The 22,859-nt window shown below is 37.8% G+C and overlaps 2 protein-coding genes across 2 annotated transcripts in view; both read right to left on the bottom strand.

The window, feature by feature from the left end:
• Nucleotides 1–22,859, bottom strand: part of LOC141427538 (RNA-binding motif protein, X-linked 2) — a 219,289-nt gene that overhangs the window by 115,136 nt on the left and 81,294 nt on the right. The gene's annotated exons all lie outside the window — the stretch shown is intronic.
• On the bottom strand, nucleotides 15,415–21,678 carry LOC141427541 (odorant receptor 2a-like). Its single transcript, XM_074087078.1, has 6 exons — nucleotides 21,675–21,678; nucleotides 20,866–20,938; nucleotides 20,681–20,780; nucleotides 20,334–20,438; nucleotides 18,939–19,094; nucleotides 15,415–15,685 (listed from the first exon to the last, which is right to left on the bottom strand). The coding sequence occupies exons 3-6, from the start codon at nucleotides 20,747–20,749 to the stop codon at nucleotides 15,632–15,634; spliced, it is 384 nt and encodes a 127-aa protein (XP_073943179.1). The 5' UTR covers nucleotides 20,750–20,780; nucleotides 20,866–20,938; nucleotides 21,675–21,678; the 3' UTR covers nucleotides 15,415–15,631.

The following is a 22,859-nucleotide window of genomic DNA, read 5'->3' as shown; positions in this document are numbered from 1 at the left end:
GTACTGTCTTGTATCTAGTCATCAATGTTGAATGCCGGATGCTCATGGCTTCCGGCTAGACAGCATCCGGAATTCCGGTCAAAGCTCCGCTGTTTTGTCCTGGTTCCGGTGGCAAAACGCTCGGCTTTGTTGTTTCCGGACAGTTTGAAACCACTAAATTGTAGTGCCAATGACCGACGGACTGATGTTTGTGAATACGAAAACTGTAGTTAAGTTGAAGTCGAACTTAACGTCCCAAAACTTTACGAAGGGTAGCTACTCTTTTTCATATTTTGACTTTTATTATTATCTGTTCAAAACCTTCATTAATGTTGTTGAGAGGGCTGAATCACCACGCGAATATGTCAGCGCAGGTTGTGGTTGGATTTCCTCGACAAATAAACTTCAAAGTATCTTGTGATGACCACTGTTTATTTACCATAAAATAATGGTGGCAATCTGCCTTAACGATTACACGTATAAAACTAAATTAATCCTATCGTAACAACAGAGCCAGATCAGAGTGATGAGTTTGCTTGCAGCCATTGCAACGGAAGGAAGAAGAAGGGAAGAGCAGCGCTGTCACACATGACAGTTGTCAAATATCAAACAGTGTTGCATGCATACAAATTCCAATAAATGTTATGCCAGGTCTGCCTATTCAGGGCAATTCAAAAATTCAAAAATTCCTACTCTACTATCCTGCTTATGAGCCGCTTGATTCCGTATAGAATCTTGCTCGCATTTTCTAATTAGTCTAGACGAAGTATAGTGTGAAAATAGTATGAAAATAGTACCATTATTTTAGAATGAAATGGCAGTCTTATTTCTGTCTCTACAACAGTGATGCTGAATGTAAACTTTGTGAATATACTTTGGCTGCTAGCAATGAGAAGCGTTACGAGGGAAGTTTAATTTAGTTCTTAATTAACTTGCCGACTAAAATAAATTATAACCCGCTCTCTATTTTGGAGTTTGAATAAATTTAACTTTATACTATTATGTCGAAATTTAAGTACCTATACATAAGCGCGGTTGTGCGTTTTAATCATCAAATAAGATTTTCAAAGGTAAATTGGTCATGAGCGACTGTACCTACATCGAGATTGAGACCATGAATAGTTTAATAAATTTTCAGGTCAGGTTTATGGAGTTCATCTTTTTTTCTTTTTCTTTTTATTCGACTGGATGGTAAACGAGCAAGTGTGGCTCTCCTGATGGTAAGACATCACCACCGCCCATAAACATCTGCAACACCAGGGGTATTGCAGATGCGTTGTCAACCTAGAGGCCTAAGATGGGATACCTCAAGTGCCAGTAATTTCACCGGCTGTCTTACTCTCCACGCCGAAACAAAACAGTGCAAGCACTGCTGCTTCACGGCAGGATTAGCGAGCAAGATGGTGGTAGCAATCCGGGCGGGCACACCATCTCCACAGCATTATTCGATAAAAAATTCTTTATGATTGCATGACATGTCATGTAGAACAAAGTAAAAAAATGTTGCTCAATCTTTTCACACATTAAATGGCATCAACGTAGACGTAGATATATATAGAGATTGGCTTTCGGCTAGTGCCGCCGTCTTTTGCTAAAAAGTTAGCACTGTATACTTACTTACTTACTTCGCCGGCTCAGCGACCCAAAGTGGATCTTGGCCTCCGACACAAGACTCCGCCAATTGTTCCTATCCTGTACAATAAGGCGCCAGTCTGCCACCTGCATGTCGCACAGGTGTTTTCGGACTTCATCCAACCAGCGATACCTAGGCTTCCGATTGGCCGTCTTCCAGTCGGTTGTCCTAGGTATGCTCTCTTGGCCGCACGATCCTCTCCCATTCTCTCCACGTGGCCGAGCCAACGAAGCCAAGTATGCGCTTAAGTAATTTGAAAAAGTTTCAGTCTCTCAGCCGGCATCCAATGCGTTAATACCTGTTTGTACTAAATAGATAAATCGTGAACCAGAGAACCTATAATTAATCATATACCTAACATAATTCGATACAACTTCTCAGATACAAATCATTAAGATGGATTCGAACAGTTCATAAAGTTAAGACTGTTAGCACGAATTGCCATTTTCATTTGAACTACTCACAAGTACTTTCTCTTTCATACTGAGCTAGTAAGACAGGGATGCGTGAAGCGACAGAGTTAGACCACAAGCATACGCTGCGGCAGGTCATACAGAAGACTGAAGAGTATAACTTGCCGCTATGTCTAGCGTTTGTGGAATACGACAAAGCCTTTCATTCGGTCGAAACATGGGGTGCTAGAGTCTCTCCAACGATGCCGTATCGACTATCGATATACTTATAGAAGTGTTGAAGTGTTTGTACAAAAACGCCACTATGTCGGTCCGAGTACAGGAAGAGAGTTCGAAGGCGATTCCCTTGAAAATAGGCGTAAGACAGGGAGACTGCCGCCTTGGAAGATGCATTTAAGCTTATCAATATCAACGGTGAATACATCACTCACCCTAGGTTTGCCGACGATATCGTGGTCATGGCAAATTCGATGGAGAAACTCAGCACGATGCTCGAAGGCCTCAATCGAGTCTCCCAACGGGTGGGCCTCAAAATGAACAGGGACAAGACAAAGGTCATGTCGAATGTCCATGTGGTGCCTACCCCTGTTTTGGTTGAGAATTCGGTTCTTTAAGTTGTTGACGCATATGTATACCTAGGACAAACCATCCAATTAGGTAATTCCAATTTCGAGAAGAAGGTCAATCGTCGAATCCAGCTTGGATGGGCAGCGTTTGGGAAACTCCGCAATGTATTTCCATCCAAAATTCCTCAGTGCCTTAAGACGAAAGTCTTTAACCAATGTGTGTTTGATGACATATGGATCCGCGACGCGTCCTTTACTGTAGGCCTTATAAATAGGCACAGACTTGCTCAGCGAGCTATGGAGAGAGCTATGCTTGGTGTTTCTCTACGGGATCGAATCATAATTGAGGAGATACGTAGAAGAACAAGGGTCACCGACCTAGCCAGGCGAATGAGCTTGTTGAAGTGGCAATGGGCGGGCCATATAGCACGGAGAGCGGATGGCCGTTGGGCCGAAAAGTTCTCGAGTTGAGGCCGCGGATCGGCAAGTAGGACGTCCACCAACAAGATGGACGGATGACCTGGTTAAAGCCGCGGGTTCACGGTGGATGCAGGCCGCTGCCAACCGAAGCAACTGAAAGTCTGTAAGGGAGGCCTATGTAAGACAGTGAACGTCCTACGGCTGAGATGATGATGATTATGATATTTGCTAGCTATGCAGAAGCTGCACTGCAAGTTTTAACTAACCCTCCTACACGCATAATAAAATTTAAGATACATTATAATTAGTGCCTAGAGCTTCCCAGGCTTAGAGCTTGTAACGTGAATACCACTATTGCAACTCAGTGCAGATAACTAGAGACGTTTTGCGTTAATTAGTTGCATAGATTGTTGAACACTGTTGAATATATACATGGACTCATATCACATAAGTTTATATAAGTTAATTAATTCTATTGTTTACGTATAGTATACATACAATATACTACAATAGGTAAATGATGATTTGGCAACGGCGCCTTCTATCAGAAATTGTATGGACATTTATTTTATTGAATACGTAACTTGAACATACTCGCGTAGTCGACACTTAGGTACGTACAATAACCTACCCAGTCATTCCTTAAGTTTATTATTATTCAAAGAATCAGCATAGGCTTGGAGCAATCCAGTTTCGATTTGTAAGCCCGAGAGTGGTCCAGTCGATCTCCAAATAAATGGGGGGTCACTCAGACGAAGTGAAATTTCCCCGGCACCTATCAACGATCATTGGTTGCCCTTAACTCTCGTTTACGACCTATCGTAAACCGTCTTTTTGGGCCGAATAAATTTCCGTGCACCCTTGTTTGTAGTTTATTCAGTTAGTTTAGGCCTAAGTCGAGGGATAATCTATTTATATAGAAAACTACACTTGTATTAAAACAGATACCCATTCAAATTGTTTTCTGATAGCCTGCGGGCTTATGTTGCTCAAAGGGTAACGTAATTGAGGAGACCGCTTTATACACTACGCTTATACGCTTTAATATAGATACGCTTTGTACACTGGGCCAGGGGATTTTGTTTAATATGTAATGTTCGCGGGGAGTCATGCATTGTTTCAGTTGTTCTGTGATACGTCGTAACGTAAATAGCTTAGATGTGGCAAGTAAGAATATATTATTATACCAGTATATTGTAATTGAGTTTGGGGAGTAGGTAGGCTCACAGCGAGTTAAATGAAAATTCTTCTGGTTGTTTATGCCATAAATGTATACCTAAGCATGCATGTAACTTACCTTTAAACTGATAAATTTAATATTAGTTACATTAATGACTCCAGTAAAAAAAATACGATAAGTACCAACGTATTTCAGACAGAAAACCAAGAGAAGTCACTGTTTAACCTTAAATTCAGATTTTTTATATGAAGTATACTTAAGTACATTGCGGTACACCTAGTACATTGTTGATAAATTATTTTTCTCCAACTTGCTTGGAAATGTTCTCATTAATGTTGGAAAAATCGACCAGGAAGTCCATCGTTACACGCGTTGATGCGATAATGAATAAAAAAGTGGCATTACTTCCTGGACATGTCCGGGAAGTGTTTATTATTGTGCAGGTTTTTTTACTTTTAATTTTATCCAAAACCGAAAATTCACCAAACAGCCAGCCAATTGTCCAATAATCACGTACGAAAACCGAGATTTATAAAAAAAAAACTTTGTTTTCTGCGTTTAGCTAATGCCAATAATGATTGTGTCTAAATCTTAATAAGGTGTATTTAGACTTAATTATCTTCTCGGACTGCTAAATAGTTTGTAACAAAGGTATGGTTTTTTAATGTTGTGCGTTTAGGAATTGCCGCTTTAAGTAAAAGTAAAAATGTATAATATTTATGTATATTTACTAATCGTATAAGTTTTATTTTAATTTATTTTGATTACTATATTTTATGTGAAACCAAATATACGATTCGGACCCAAATCTTTAATATCGAAATTGAGGCGGGAACGTGAATTTCATTTTGTCAAAGATTTTCTGCCGTGTTATTTTTACGAAAATAAAATGAGTTCTACAAGTACCTAGTGATGAAAATATCCTAATGGACACACCACAAACTCCTAACTCGTAGCGCAGCATCTTTTTCACCTCAGTAGCTCAAACAGGCAGGTTTTTCTATGAAAAATCAGTGAGCAAAATCGCATTTTGCTCACTCCGTGAGACAAAGTAGCTTTTTAATTATTTTTTTTAAATGTTCAGGACAGTGCTGGGTTCACTCACTGAATTCCAAATATTTGTACTTGACTTTTATCTGTCACTTTCACTTTAACACGAAAAAAGCGAGAGATAGGATCAAATGTGTTGATTACAATCTTAATTTTATTGTTTATTGTTCAACCTTTTTAATGACCGAAAGATGAGGCTTTTTGCAGTATTAAAAAATAAGAATGACATATTTAACAAGAAGTTCTAAGTTCAAATTACAATGCATGTTATGAGTATGAGATTTGTATTGTACCTACTGGACATTTTTTCGTTCCGAATTCAAAACCTCTCTATTAACCGCTTTTCAACAATGTTTAGCATTCTTAACTTTTTGGTGACTTTTCAATGATGTAATCGCGACTGTTCGTATTATTTTTGAGTAAGTGTTTTAAATGTGATTATTATATTTGTTTCTTAACAATCGGATTTTATTTAAAAAATTGTGTTTGTTTTGTAAACAGGTAGATATATGTGGTTTTATTCTTATGTTACATTTAAATTATGTTCTCGCTGCTGAGGTGAAAAATTGTATGTATCACACGAGACCAAAGTTTTTTTGCATCTCGTGTGTTTGAATCCCTTGCTGCTCTCAGGATTCTAACCTAGAATCACTCGCTGACGCTCGTGATTCAATTATAGCATCCTTCGCTTACTCGGGATTCAAAATCAACACTCGCAACAAAAAACAACTTTGCTCTCTTGTTGCACAAATAACTATTATCAGTAAGGTTTATTTTTATTACTTACTATTAAAGTGTTAATTTTGTTTAGATTGTAGGTAGATTGTTATATAAACATATTGTGTCGAATAAATATAATGTTTTCGTTTTCTTTCCTCGTATATTTGGAGAAAAGCAGTATACAGGCCTCAGCAGGAATATCATTTCGTGCTTCAAAACGCCTCGTCCTTCAAAACTATACTCATCCACGAAATGACTTTTCCCGCCCTCTGCAGTAAAATACTATTTACTCACAATACACTAGGCACTTATGTACCTACTTACTTAAAAAAAGAAATCTTATATCCATTCTACATTTTATTAAACAAGGTTTATGATAGAAATGAAGGCAAGAAATAAATTGCCACTTTAACGAGAAAGTGGACTCAGACACTGGAAATAAAAAATAAAAAGTAAATTTCAATCTCATAAAAGTAAAACTGCCTGTTCGGAAAAGACGTGGACTTTATGATGTAGTTTTTTTTTATTATTGTTAGAGTTTGGGACTGTAGCATCTCAAAATTAAGATTTAGGTAGAACCTAGTGTTTAGAACCAAATTTATACGGCAAATCATCCCTACGATCGTAAAACTGGTATCAAAACAGCAGTAAAAGCACAATAAAAGAAAATTCACCATTTGCATCCGCAGGTTGCCCGCAACTCTCGCGACGTAGTTCATCTAGTGGGAGGCCTGCCAATGCTTTGTCTTTCGGTTCGTGGCCATCACTCAAAGACTTTTCTGCCCCAACGATTCGTTTTTCAAGCGAAAGGATTTGTTTTTCGAGCGGTGTGGTCCGCCTATTGCCACTTCAACTCGGAATTGATCATTGAAAATGACACAACGTCTTGTGAGATCGGAATCAGGGGGCACGGGAGTGCCCCCGCCAAGACGAGCCAAGCGAAGCGCAAGGGCATTACCTACCTTTTCTCGAAGCGCTTCGTCGTATTTTTGAACCTTCTTAACTTGGGTTCGGATTATACCAGATAAACAAAATTTTCGGGATATGATGTCAGTGGTTGACTTATTAAAACTATAAAGTTTCTATTGCATACCTCTTATACTTTAGATTTTATTGATATCTAAAATATCCCGATTTCCTCACTGACTCACTGATGATCATCAATATTCTTTAGGTTCTTCCTGAAGTCCTAGAAAGCTGAAATTTGGTATGTATATGTAAGCTAGTAATAGTATACAAACAACGAAAAAATCTTAAAACTTGAAACTTTTACAACCCCCCCCCCTCCCCAACCCCTTAAACTAGGGGGTGAAAGTTTCTATTAGACTTCCGCAAATTTTGGTGCTAGAGGTCTGAAAATGGATATAGGAGGTCCTTGTTATAAATAATAAGAATGGGCTTGAACTTAAAAATCTACATTTCCGCACGGAAAGAGTTTTAAAGATTGAATAGATTTTTAAGTTCAAGCCCATAAGACGAATTGCAAAAGGTTCGTGCGGCCGACTCGCCAGTTTAGTCCACGGTTTGCACGCCTACGAGATTAATAGCGGGAAAAGGCTGCTACGCGCTACGAACTACTCGCTACGAGCTACTGCTGTAGTATTTCGTCGCAACTTTAGTGTAAAATTAGGGCTGCCTTATATTTAGAGCTGGGCACGTAGGGTTAGAAACTTGGCTCTACAAGAGATCTGATTACTTATTGACAGTGCGAGCTACATCGTCTCGTCTTGGCAACATTTAACATGAAATGTTTTTGTGGGATCACATTTCCTATACTTCGCTTATTTAGCTAGAAAAAAACTTTAAAAAAGTTAGCGAAATTTCTTATACGTCTAACATTTACTACCACAATCGGGACTTATCACGCTAAACAACGATTAGGTATACCTAATTTTCGACCACATTTCAGTGACCGTGATCACGAGCAGACTCAACTTTGCTGACTAATTACTCGTTGTTTAGCGTGATAAGTCCCGATTGATGTATCTTTTCATTGAAACACTTTTGAAAAGTAAGTCAGCAAATATATATCAAGGAGATAATTAGGTACTTATGGTCGTTTATATTCTTATGGTCACATAAGTAATAGTTACTATTTTTAACCACCACAGGAGCCCCTCTGAAAATCAGCGCTGAGCTAACGGGCCCAGCACAAGCTGAGACTGGCTGGCACCCATTGCCAAACTCTTTAGCAAACTACGGTATTTTTTAATGTATTAAGTGTAATCAACTTGTTTTTTGGCAATAAACATTATTTATTTTATTTTATTTAAAAAGAGTTTTTCAATAAAAACTCGTCGAGATTATGTACCCTTTTTCTAATGCTAAAATAAACGAAGTATATTCCTTACCGGGAGACTTTGAGCACAGAGTATCGAAGTTCAGCGAGTAGCCAAGTTGCCGGGTTTCCCGGTGCTTTACCTATATTGCATCCCACTCAATCTTCAATTAATAGAGTTTAAAACTTGTACAAAAATGTGGGTAGTATTAGTGTCGTATAGTACGTACGGAGAGGTTGATGGATCGCCCGCCGGGCCGCCGCTGACTCATCGAGAGAGCATTACCACGCCTCCGATGCGCTCCATTACAGAGAAACGCTTATTGGTTTCTTTAGCTCGTATTAATATTTTTTGGTTTATTTTTAGTATACCCGTTTCTTAAAATTAATCCGGAATATTTCAGCATAATATTGTATACTACATAGAATATCGATAAGTTAGATTTTGGAGTTAGAGTCAATTTATAAAGTTACATTCACTTTTTGACGATTGAGAAAAGTAAGGGTACTTTGTAACGGTACGCGGTAACATCGTCTTTTCACTTTATTTCTTAAACAGCACTCTTTTGTGCAAAACTGGGCAGGGCTAGCGCTTTAGAAATTTTATGGCTCCGTCAAACCAACACCTCTAAAATGGATTAGTAAATATGGTATGGGGGCGATTTAAGATCAAGTGTTTGAAAATATCTTTCATCAGTGATGAAAATCGGTAACATTGGTGACATGAGTGACGTGCAAGAGGAATAAGAGTGCTAGAAAAGCATTGCTCGGATTCACTGTCTCAAAATGTTAAACGAAGTAACATTGTAGTGGTGATTTTATCTATTTTTGAAACAAATTGTCGAGTTTTGACCACTGAATCGCCCCCTATCCGCTCTTTCTTTAGGCCTCAGTAGGAAGTAGCTATTATTTAATTTATTCCGTCATTGCCATGAACCATTATTTTCGCCTTAAAGCAATTCAATCAAAACATCGCTGATGGTTGACGTTCGAGATTAATTTTCTTAATTACTGCTTTCCTTTGATTAATTAATCGTTATTGTGAAACATTTCAACTCTGTTAGCGGCCCGAAAAATAATTAGGTAATAATTAGTAAATTAAGTGTAATACAGATTCAGATTTTGAGTGCTTTATTATTTATGAACCTATAAACAGTTTAGTACTAGTTGGTATTTTATAGTTATAAATTGTGTATATTGGTACAGTGTTAATCTAATGAAAATTAACTACGGATTAATTAGATTTCGGCTTGGACTTTGAATGAATATAGTATTTTATAAAACTGCTATATTGAGCGCTCGTCCCTATGGACCTAAGGTCTCAAACCTGAAGGGTATAAAATTGAACACGGAGCCGAGACCTCTATATTTATTTGGCTTTAGTTTTTCAGCCACCTGTTGTCATACTAGCTCGATTAGCTGTTCCGCAGATGTGTGACGGAGCCAGTGTGTCTACGCATAGGTCACGTTCCTCACCAGCACACGACTCGATTTCCACGGAATGAGTGATATTCCGTCCGGATTTTTACCATCGTCCTGGATATGCCCGGTGGCCCCAGTAAGGCCAGCTCGTTGACGGTGGCAAGAAAGCGGCGGATGCTGTCATTAAGGACAGAGTGCCTACAGAAGGCAATCTTCTGGCAAGAAATGCCGTGGTGCTCCAGCGTGTCTACCTCAGTGCCACAGGGGCATTTATGTGGTGCACTGGTACATGAAACTTCTATTTGCAAACATTATTTAAATTCTGAGGGTCGGACTCTATGAATGTGCCAGTGTTGGCTGATGGAAAGGCGTGTAGCCAGTAGTTAGCTTCCGTTGGGCCTGCAGTCAAAAGTCTGGCAATTTCAGATCTCGTGCTGCGATTCAGTAGGAAATCAGTTTGTCAAATTTGATTGAATGATACATACCTACTTAGGTACTTACATAAAATCACGCCTTTCCCAACGGAACGGAACTCAATTAACGGAATTGAATGATACTATAAATAAATTAGATATGTAATTACTTTACTTCTGATACTTATTAAACTTGTACTTTGAATGTTTACTAATAGGAGTTCACACATTTTGATCTAACGCTTCTTCGACATAACAGTCCAGATTTTGTTTGAGTGGAGTGAATTTTCAAGCATTAATTACGGAACTGTGATGAATGGAATTGTGTCGGGCCGTCGGGTTGCCGCACGTCGGCAACTAATTGAAGCGGGCGGGCGGCGGCCGAGAAAAAACGCAACTCCGATGTCGAAACAAATGGCGAAAACTGTTTTTATTTCTATCCTGAAGCTGACCTAGCACGAAAGGGTATAGGGTATTGTAGAAACCTGCATAATACTAATAAAATTGTTCGTCTTGGCTGACTGTGCCAACGCATAGCCAAAACTTTTAGCTGAGAAGATATTTAAACTGATGAAAATTTATTGAATCAGGCGTTACTTTGCGGAGGTCCATATCAATGAACTCAAAGAATTTCTTTGCTCACCCGCGACCTTATGATAGTCTAACTTAGACTGTGTCTAACTGGGTTTGTGTGATTAGTGTGTGTTCTTACAGTGTGGAGGTGGAGGAATATTTTGCATAAACTTAGCTATCATAAGGTCGCGGGTGAGCAAATAAATTATTTAAGTTCACTTTAAACTGAAGATTCTTTTCTTAAAAACGGATTTTAGTATGAGTCGTTTAGTATAAGTGGAAAAAGCACTTGTATATCAAACTCGTGATACAGAAATAAATCCTTCGAATGGTTTAGTTTAGTGAATATAATGTTTTTTAGAGACAAAAAGTGAAATTAATAAGAACCTTTTCGCTGCGTCTTATTACCGTTTTTTACCTGCTAAAAAAATATTGTAAAATTGATTGTGAAAAGGTACACTATTACGTAAGGTAATTATTTTCTTCGGTGGTATGCGTGTTTGGAAAGATCGATGCCTGTCCAGAAAAAAACGCCAGTGTGCTAGGGCCTCTGCAGCTCGCATGCAGTGGAGAGAAGCGGCCGCTCCTGCATTTTACCTTTTGAATTTAAAATTAGTTTTCGTTTAAAGCAGAATTTGTGGAATAAACGTTATTAACAGTTTTGCTTGGACGTGTCGATCTTGAAATTAATTTCCAGCGGACAGCACTTGTTGAACGTCGTTATTTCAAGCGCATAAGACAAAAGTTACTGCCATCGCTTTTATTTCCTTCAAAGGTCTGATGCACCTTATTCCCGGTTGGTACATAACTATCTTACATAACCAGCACTGGGAGGGGCCAAATATCTCCTATTTAAAACATATTTGAATGGCCACTTTTACCGTCAATTTAGGTATGGAAAAACTGACAACGATTGAAACGAGGAGTGTTAGATACAATTGCGGCCACAAAATGCGCGACCGAGCGAGCGAAGCGAGCGCGCCGCCGTAGCGGCGCGCGAAGCACCAGCAGGGCTACTACGAAATCCGAAAAATTCGATTCGTGTCATTCCGTCCGTCTGACACTTTTACTATTTAATGAGAGTGAGAGGGACGGTACGGACTCTGGACCTAATTTATTTAGGAAATACCTTTACCGGTGCTGGTGGCATGGTTGGTTATGTATAAGGGCATTATGCTACTTTTTTGTCAAATTTACTAAATAAACTACCAAATGGAAGTTCGGTCAAGTATGTGAACTTCGGTAACTCGGTAACACGTGAAAGAAAGAGTGAGTCGAGCCAGAAGTCCATTTGGTCCTTTAGATTTTCCTTTCGGCTATGTCAAGGAGACGTTCAACTAACTAACAGCCACGGGACAACGAGCTGGGAACAAGTGGGAGTTGCTATAATGATACGCTTAGAGCCCTCGCCACCGGCGACTTTTTGTAGCGATGCTGTGCTGTCGTGCGTTCGCATCGATACGGTCGCTAGCTGTGTGCCCTCGTCCACATAACACGATTCAGTCGCGATGCAAACGCGATACTGTCCGCTTCACCACCCTTCCCTTCCCACCCTCCCTCCGTTCTGTCCACGATGTCGCCTGACAAGGTCGCGCGTTGGCATCGCTTCTGTAGCGCGTTGCAAATGCGACTAGCGCGCGCAGCGATGCGTTTCGTAAATGCCCGACAGCATCGCTATAAAAAGCCGCCGTGGGCGAGGGCCCTTAGAGGTCTATGTTATTCCTGTGCTTCAACGAAATTTATAAGCTAGCTAACTTAAGTAGGTATAAATTAGACAAGCGGTAGTAGAAGCATAATTATTCTCCTTGCCGGGCACGTTCCGCTGAAATTCTTAGTATTTGGCGTTTGTTTTGCCACTTAGAAATTTCAGCCATGCTCAAATTAATTAGTTTTCTGTCAAGTTTCGGTTAATTTAGCGCCTACAATGTACAGTCACCAGCACCAATATCTGACACAACAAGCGTGCATAAATACGACTCTATTTCTAGGGCCGGAAGGACGTGTCAGATATTTTTGCACGCTCCGCTGTAGCAGATATGAATGCTGGTGACTGTACATATTTTAATTGCAGGCATTTTAACGGCATCCGCATCGCCTGAAGAATTTATGCAATTAAATTTAACTTTTTACAAAAGTGTGATTAAACATGACGGTTCCTAAACCTATTAAACTTTTAAACAATCAAAAGGTTCATCCATGAATAATAAAGGCTACGCTAGCTGGCCCGGGTGCACCGAGCGGGTACAACATCTGCGGGTACCGTACCTACAGGTACAAAATCCGACGCAAGTGACGCGTGCAGTTAGCGCTGCTCATACTATTTACCCGACTGCCTGATGGAAGGTTGTTTTTTGAGCTTAAGTATGTATGTATGAATGTATGTAGGTATGTATGTCGGTATGTATCTCCATTTTTTGGTCCTCGCTGCAGCCTAAACGGCTGGACGGATTTTAATATATGAGGTATCGTCATAACTGAGTGACATAGAGTAAGTATAATATTTCAATATGGCAAAATATTTTGTATTGTAACAATATGGGTATCAAATAAAAGCTAATAATTCGCACATTATAAATATGTATAGGTTATACCTAATACTTTTAGGGGCTGTTTTACCAACCATTGATTAATTTTATTTGACGGATAAATGTGATGCCGTGTGTTCGAATAGACATCTATTCGAACAAAACAAACAGAGACGGCACACAATTATCCGTCAAACAATTTAATCAATGGATGGTGAAACAAGGAGTAAATCTACCATTTTCACAGAAATATCAAAAAGCATGAAATAAAACAATAAAATGTAAATAATAAAAACTCGAATGTCTTAATAAAACCAAAAGGAAGAAAACACCTAAGTCTAGTGGTCTAAATCTCTGCTAAGTAGCTAATTTAAAGTTCAACAGTCGGAACCCATTGATTCAAATCGTGTCCAGCTCAAAAAATCATAGTAATGGCTCCCGAGTGTTAACTTTAAAAGAAAGAAAGAAGAATCTGGGTGATGTCTTTTGTATTTGAAGTAGTAGTAAATATATCTGATATATATATATTTGGTTCCATTAGTACCACCGCCGTCATTAAATAAGCAACTTAGAGTTTTAAGCCAATTCTTCCTTTTAGTTTTTTAACCTTTTCGCCAGGCTTCTATATTGCAATGCCTAAAAGTAAACCTGAACATAATGCAACGAAAGTTGTTTTTCCATTGAAGTAATGGACGTATATATAGGTCGTTCGCGTGGAACCTGCGGTGCGTATATATGAGTCGTTGGCGTCAATAAGGTTAAGGCAGTCGGGTTTTTCGTTTTTTTTTAATACCTATAGGTTTTAGTAGGTCCTAACATACCCACAAATTTGGACACAATTTGCTGGCGTGTCGCTTTCACAGAATTACATATTTTTATTGGTTCCGTGATCACTGACCTATGACTGGCCTGGCTGGATGGCTTTTTAGAACATCTAGGTCCCTTTTATTTTAGGTTTTGAAGTCGTAGTTCTGAAACACGAAGTAAAACAACCGGCTAAGTGCGTGTCTGTCTCGCACTATGAGAGTTTCGTACAAATGTGTAGGTACTTATGTATCAATATCCAGTGTTAGCTGAGCCCCTCTCCTAACAAAAGGTACGCTAAAAAACGTGCGCAGTGTGGAGTCATTTTTGGTGGTTACTGTCATAGGTATAACATAGTATGTCATAGACATAAAAATAGTTATTTGTTATGCAAGGGATTTTAGGATTAAACCACATGCGATGCAATAATGAACAAATATTGAAAGACCACTGACTTCTGACTTTCTGAGATGGTTGGAATGACTGAAAATGAGTGATAACTTAATTTACTCCGTCTAAAACGTTCCTGGAATTTGCAAATTATGATCAAATCCGTCCAGTGTACGTACAAGTACCTAAATCAATTTACTTATGTCTGAGTTAACAACTAACTCCACATTAAAGGGCAGCCTTACCTACGGATGAGAGAGTTGAAACGTGTCCATCATACGATCTTTGTTTTCTTGTCTATCCCGGTTCCAAGCAACAATACGTATTAAAGTTTATTTATCCGTGTGTTTGCGTGGCTAAATGGGATAGTTGGTAATTTCGGCTGTTCCCCAATTATCCACTACCTACAACTAGCTCGTCATCAGAAAGCCCTGTGTTCATTCCGAAGTGCACTAAAACTTCAATCTTATTTCGTAGCGCGTACGATTAAATGTTGAGAAATGATAAATTGCAACGCAAAACCTACTCGTAGTTCTAGTGAGCTGTTGCATTATACTGGAGCTTATTATCAGTGTGTCACACGCACTCATACATTATGTATGATAACACTCTCATACAGGTGGTTTGTTGAAATAGCGAATTGTTGCTATTATGAACATCGAATACCAACCAACGCCTCAAATTGTACGGTGAATAAAATTAGAGCTCTGATATCGTACGAAATGCCACGGTAGCTTAATGATTTGACCAATAATAAATAAAAATCAATCAAGCACAGGGCTCGTAGCTCTGAGTTTTTTTAAATTCATGTGCGAAATCGTTTGTGGAAATTACTATTATCTTTTCGGTGATGGAAAACATCATGAGAAAACCTAAACATGTTAAGCAAATCAAGAAGTTCTCAATCCGCACTGGGCCCGTATGGGAACTACAGTCTAAGGCTTCTCAATCCGAGAGGAGACATATGTAGGCCGACGGCTATTTGCGACTAGACTCGCGATAAGCAAGCCTAAGGGATAAGAATAGGTACCAATTTAAAAAGAGACTATTTTATATTTAATCGTGTATTTTGTTATGGATTTGGCGATTATAAATGATGAAACTAAAATATAAGTGCTACCAGAGTTATAGTTTTGTGCGTGCTTACACTGACAAGCAAAGTAATAAAACAAAAAGGTCACTTTCTCTACACATATGAAGAATAAGAGGTAATGAAGAATCAGTTACATAAGTGCTCTAGATATTTCTTGCGTGCGAACATTTTTTTAAGCCCAGGCTGCATTCATCAGATTAAATATAGAGTAAGCTTCGCGGCACATCTGAAAAAGAACGTACCTGCATTATAACATATTATGGTTTCACTTAAATTTACTAACTTACTATTATGTACTTATTAGAAAAAGGAACCATATTTATTTGTTTAGGAGCAATCTTGGAAGCTAAATTTGACCAACTTGTAGTGGTTCGATTGACTTGAAATTTGGCATACTTATGTAAATTTGGCGACAATACAATAATCTGGTAGTGACATTTTGGTAGTCTTGCCAGGATCCTCTCCGCAGGAGGGAACTCCTCAGTGGTTAATGGCATCGATTTGAAATTTGGTACGGACGGATATGTAGTTCAAATGACAACGCAAGTAGGTATACAGTTCCGCCTCGCCGTCAGAAAGTAGCTAGAAAATTTTTGAGCTGCGAAAAGATTGCCTGTAACATTTCTTTTCTTGCACACAATAAATTATCACTACCATGCCATGGGATGTTAATCGGGTAGATTTGCTCTTTGACTACTGTATTATTATAACCATCGTCCGCTTTTACATATCTATACCTATAAATAAAAGAGCAACGTGATCGATTGACGGGCACACAGCCTTACGCACTAGAGCCAGATAGCACCTAGACAAACACCTGGCAGAAGCATGGCAGGCATATTCCTTGAGGATCATAAAGATGCACTACAACATTTTTTTGAAATTCCCATGGGAAAGGAAACTGACCTTCTTTTAGTTTGCGGGGTTTAAGTAAATAAGTCGGGCATAAGTTAGTTATTTACATTTCATCATTTATCGAAGTTGCCTTCACGAAGCAGGGATCTGCATTATAATTAATTATAAAAAATCAGCCAAGAGCGTGTCGGACACGCCCAAAATAGGGTTCAGTAGCCATTACGAAAAAAATAAGTAAAAATTTTCTAAGGATTTCGTATATTATACGGAATCTTCCAAGTTTAGGTATATTTAATACTGCTGTTATTTACTCTTAAACTACTAATAATTCTCAAGAAAACTTAGCCGTAGTAGTTTTCCTTGAAAGTTTGATACACTTTAATCTAATCATTTTAATGTAAATTTGCACTTTAAAGTTGAATATTTCGCCAACAAATCAATGAATCGAAAAATCGTCCTGGCAACCCCATTGCACTCAATGGTTTATCCAACGATACCCCCCACTATAGGGTTAGTCGAGAAGAAAAAATTGAAACATGCTAACTAAACACTAATGCCAGCAAATATATTTATTTTAACTACTCGTATATATTAAGGGTACACAGCTTATCTTTCACCCACATTAAGTGAACAAAGCTCTCATTGACGACTATGATATCGTTTTCCAGTGGTTTTCAACAATATCTCTTCATATATTTCCACAGAATAAGTATGGTAAGTATTTATTTTAAACCTAAAACTGCGTAAAAGTTTGTTTTCGTTCATACTTTTTTTTACTTGACGATCACTCCGTGTCAAAAAAGTAATTAACCTCAGAGAAACAGAGGTATTTATAGATTTAGAGGGCTGTTTTAGACGCGTTCAGTATAATTTGAATCCTTGACGTCTGGTGTAAGCGTAGACTATTATTATTAAAGAATATGGAGTAAAAGAAATACGAAGACATTTTTCTTTTAGATTCAACAACGATTTAATTAACAATTACTTACCCTTTAAATGTTAATCTGAGGCTCGGATACTAAATACTTGTAAGATAATTACTGATCCTAATATAAGAATGAAAAAATATGAGCAAAAAGTAATTTTTATCTCATACAACAATCAAGTCTTATCTTGTTTAGATAATAATAAAATCTAGAAATAACATAATTGAGCTTTGTTTGTCCACGCTTAAATTTAAATAAGTAGGTATATAAGTCAAAGTAAAAGTCAAAATATCTTTACAAAAATATATATAAAATATCTCTAAAACAAGCCCTTCATCCCAGCCTATATACGTCCCACTGCTGGGCACAGGCCTCCTCTCAGAACAAGAGGGCACTTATGAATGTCAAAAAAAATCTACCACCGGTTCGGAAAAACTTTACTTTACTTTATTTTTTAAAACAGATTTACAATATTATTAAATGATATCTATACATCACAAGTATTTAACACAACTTTATTTTTGACACAGTAAGTTCGCTATTTGAAGGGAAATCACCAAAAGTCACCTAAGTCACCAAATACCAATTGTAGCAATTATCATTCTACAAATTTGAATGGAACCATTTTATTAATACTATTACCATGTATATCTCTTAATAATCTGGCTGTTTTTTGAATGACATGTTTAAAATCAAGTTTTTAGGTTCGTTCGCGAAGAAATAGTTCTTGACAGGATTGTGGAAATATTTCTTATGACAGAAACAGAGATAAATAAGCTTACAGATTTTAAAGTAATAATATTTTTTAAGCCCATAATATCTTCGATATAATCCTTGTTAACTATTTAAAGTCGGTACCTACCACTACATAGAATAGAACGATTAATTTTCGAAATGATCACGAGTGCGATCCATTTCAGCTCATTCAACAATAGTACATTACTGCAGAGGCCGGGAAAGAAAGGCTTGCAGGCTGAGTATGTATAGACATACGAGGATAGGTATACGAGGCTGGCATGTTCTTTCACGCCGAGGCTTGTATAGTGCTTTTCTCAAACATGCACTGCAAGAAATAAAAACTCCAAGAAATCAATGTTTTATTCGTAAGACAACTAAAATTGTACCAGACTCAAATTATAAATGCCATTTATATGTGTTTATTTCATCGTAACATGATTTAAAATGTTAAAATAATCCCAGTAAAATCAAATTGCTATAAAAAAACATGTACATATAATGGCCTTTATCGTGGATATTTGACGTTTTGCATTGAAACAAAAGACTGTTGTCTTGCAGGCCTGCAACAGTATATTTTGAAGCCATAGATATTACATACCTAGCATGTTTGAGAAAAAGTATTTTTAAATGTATCTATTGCTTACGAATAACATCGTTCGATTTGGACTTCTAAATATTGTTAGAGTTGGTTCAAATTTTACAAAAAGAGGTTTAAATTTTAGTCAACGACGACTATCGTGACGAGATGACGTGAGCGTATGTATTTCAGCTGGATTGGCAGGTGTATGCTTAGGATAGGGAAGAGTAGCGGAGGAAAAGGGAGGCACAGGCCCAGCAGTGGGACGTATATAGGCTGGGATGAACAGAATAATCAAAACCAATCTTCCCAGTGCTTTAGTAAATAAGCTGTTACTAAACGCAATAAAAATGATGAATGGACTTATTAAACTATACATTTACCTTGGCGAAGGTATCCAGGCAGATGGCGTAAAAAACGGTGCTGATGACGAGCGGCTTCGTGGCTCGAGTCATCATGAACAGGACGGTGCGGCGTACGCGCAGGTCCGAGTGCGTCTCCCATCCACACGAGTATAGTGCCATACGAAAATCATCACCCTGTGCATGAAGTACCTACTTAAAGATGATACCAAACAGGAGTATTTATTATTCGTCTGTCAGAATTTTGAAGATAAGTAAAAATTATTTTACTAATATTAATTTATTAAGAAATATTAAGAAAATACAAAATATCCATAGGACTAAAACTACTATTAAATTGAAATAAATAAAACTAAAACTTTAATTAAAAAAGAGAGGTGGGCCTCTTGGCATCGTGCTCATCACGCAGGCAGCATTCCCGCGTTGAACTGCGATAGAGATTTTTTGCGCGAGGAAGCTGCCGGCGCGAGGGTTGCCTGTTGCCTCCTTTATCCTATTGCTGAGCTCCCTGTGTAGCTCCAGCGCACCCTTACCCCAAGGACCTAGAGTCTCGAGTGTCGAAAGCAAAGAATTATATTGGGCGCCGAGACAGCTTTTAGATATTTAGATATTGTTTAGATTTTTTTTTACCCGCAACTTCGCTCGCGTTGAATTATTATGTAGTTTAAAACTTTGTGATCCTTTTGATCCCACAGGAACCATAGATTATTTTGGAATAAAAAGTAGCCTATATGTTAATCCAGGGTATTTATTGCAAATTTCATGCAAATCCGTTCAGTAGTTTCTGCGTGAAAGAGTAACGAACAGCCATCCATCACCATACTTAAAGAAATGTGCTTATTTTTTATTTTCCATCTTCTTCTTTTTATGTAGATTGCTTATGTCTTCGAACATTTTTTGCTGTGGGCTGGCCGAGTTATTTACGAAAAACTAAAAAATGGGACCTTTACAAAGTTAGCTCCACTCCAACCCATCAGTACTTTTAGTGGTTCTCTATCGTTTGCCCGAATTTCATATGCCCGAATGTATCGTTTTCTAGAATTTTCATTTTCCATAAAGTAATTTATTTCAGAAATAGTCATTTCTTCAAAGTTGATATTAAACTAACCTAACCTAACCTACTGCATTCTATATGACGACATTTTAAAAAATCCTGGAAACAGCACGGTTCTATATATTTTATGGCAAACGTTGGTATGGCAAGTGAAATTCGGGCAAATGAAATTCGGGCAAGTAAAGGGAAACTTTTAGTATGCGGTTTAAAACACCATTCCCTACAACTATGCCAAAATTCGCTTATACGTGAGTTTTTTCCCCTGAGAGGCAGTTTTTGGTCTTCATTGGGTAGGCTATTACATTAAAAAACTAAGATACAGTGAGATTATATTAATGAATGAAAAATATCTTAATTCATACCGTTTCCATTAGAAGATCGCTGTAATAGCAGGGCATGAAGAAGTGTAGAATAACACCAGTAAAGAAACCAATGAATTCCAAATTGACTTCTCCGTTCCGTAGGGACTGAAACATAGTTTAGGATTACGAGTAAAGTTCACTTAGGCGTTTTAAATACAAAACGTTGAAATTCCTTTTCAACAAAGTAGTCTATCAAAAAGTCGGACCTAAAAAAGGCCAAACAATATAATGACATCGTTTGTGTAATTCAATAGCATGAGATAGAACAATCAAAAATTTTCCTCATGACAATAATTCAAACCTCGGAAAACTACCTAATTTTAGCTTCAATATTTGCAAACCTTTACCTCCGTAACTTGAAATGCTGTCAGCGGTAAAAGAAAAGTTGTTGTTTTCATATTAAACTCGTACAACATTGTAAAATTTGTCTTGATTACCTCGATGAAGCTGGAAAGTAGATTTCTTTTAAATGAAGCACTACGAAATAACTATACTTATACTTAGCTAATAAGTAATTACCTCATCATCATACCTGTAAATATCTTGTAATTTTAAAATGATTGTTCTTAGTTTTTCTCTGACCAATTCATCAGAGTCCGAGGGATCTGAAAACAACTTTGATAACCGAATTTTAAGAATATTTATTTGACCGCATAAATGCAGCATGAAAATTGGTACCAGAGGGTCGAATCCTATGTACATGGAGGTAGAATATACATCAAAGAATAATGTCAAGAGAAAACACATGACAAAAAACACGGGAACATATTTGTACTCTTCCAAAATCCAGGGGTACTTTAACTCAAACATGGCGATGAGTTTAAAGTCCCCTACAAAATAAGATTTTCCCATCAGAATAAAAGCTTTTATTGGGAAAATTGCGCCTGTGGTAACTGCGGATATTACCCAAAACTTGCCCACTTTATCACCCCTCATTGCAAAATGTAATACAATACGTTGCTCTTCGTCAGTAAACTCTTTTGCTAACTCGTAATCTTCATTCACGATGCGCATTAGAGATATGATAGATTCTTGAAAATGCAACAGAATTCCATATTTATACGTTATCGTGACAGCCACAATAGCCATTATAACATTTTTACTGGCATCAGCGAATCTCTCATTTTGAATATCAAAGCGTATCGAATACAAAAGTAGTGAAATGCACACTACGGACAATATTAAAATTGAAATAAATTGTATGCACCATGCCTTATCTCGCGCTATATAGGGATGAGAGCGGTTTAGGCGCATAGCTTTTCTAGAAATCCAAAATACTTTGTCGAAGTTAATATCATCATCGATTATTTTTGACATATTTTTAGGAAAACGTATTCTGACCAGTTCCAACCAGTAAAGGCAAGTTCAAGACAATAAATAGCTCGAAGTTCTCTTGTGCTTGTGACAAATGGTAAGGAGATTGCCTGAGAACTTGCGGGTGTATGTGACGCTGAGTGCTAGCTTATTACGGAGATGTGCGCCCCTTGTCAGTCGCAAAAAGTAAGCGCGAGTCTAGTTAAAGTACTATAGTATTAATTTCTCATGATTTTTGAGTGCTTAGAAAACACGAATGTCAAAAACTTAACGTATGCTGAAGTAATCATATATCTACAAATCCGTAACCAGCTTTGGGTAATTCCGCGGATCTGACGAATATAGCCAACAATCCATACTTAATATTATAAATGCAAAAGTGTGTGTTTGTATGTTTGTGTGTATGGTTGTCTGTCTATCACGTCGGAACGGAGCGACGGATCGACGTGATTTTTGGCACAGAGATAGTTTAGGGGTCAGAGAGTGACATAGGCTACTTTTTATCCCAGGAAAATGCACAGTTCCCAAGGGAACAGCGCGCGATAACCGAATTCCACGGGGGCGAAGCCGCGGGCAAAAGCTTGTACAATCTAATAATACCTTTAAGCGAGCAATTCTTGTATAAATATATATATATATATATATATATATATATATATTTCGGGGATCTCGGAAACGGCTCCAACGATTTCGATGAAATTTGGTATGTAGGGGTTTTCGGGGATAAAAAAATCGATCTAGCTTGGTCTTACCTCTGAGAAAACGCTTGTTAGTTTCAGCCTGACCATGACTCTTTATTGAACACCAAAACACAGTTTACAAAGTAAGCAGTACAGGTATTTAGAGATTTACTCCAAATTCCTAGAAAGAAGTTTTTGTTAAAAATTACATTTTTAATACAAGTTTTTTTTGCTGATTGTACTTTTTGTTGACTGTACTTGTATTGTCATCCAAACTACATTTTCGTACCAAATTTAAAGTGGATGCTATAAACCATTGAGGAGTTCCGTCCCACAGAGACAATCCTAGCCGGACTACCAGGATGTCACTAAGTATCAGATTATTGTATTGTCACCAGATTTACATAAGTATGCTAAACTTCAAGTTGATCGGAGCACTGGATGAAAGTGGGTCAAATTTTGCTCCCAAGATTTGACCCATACAATAGTACATTGTGTCTTAAGGGCGGTAAATAAGGAATTACGAACGAGA

Source organism: Choristoneura fumiferana, chromosome 4 (genome assembly GCF_025370935.1).
Source record: "Choristoneura fumiferana chromosome 4, NRCan_CFum_1, whole genome shotgun sequence".
Lineage (NCBI taxonomy): Eukaryota > Metazoa > Arthropoda > Insecta > Lepidoptera > Tortricidae > Choristoneura > Choristoneura fumiferana.
The sequence above is the reverse complement of the archived record's forward strand: the minus strand, read 5'-3'. Positions and strand labels throughout refer to the sequence as shown.

Coding starts and splice junctions, on each gene's coding strand:
- LOC141427541 (XM_074087078.1), bottom strand. CDS start 20,749: ATGTTGTACGAGTTTAATATGAAAACAACAACTTTTCTTTTACCGCTG. Junction 20,439..20,680: donor CAGCATTTCAAGTTACGGAG/GTAAAGGTTTGC, acceptor ACTATGTTTCAG/TCCCTACGGAACGGAGAAGT. Junction 19,095..20,333: donor GCGATCTTCTAATGGAAACG/GTATGAATTAAG, acceptor CTTCATGCACAG/GGTGATGATTTTCGTATGGC.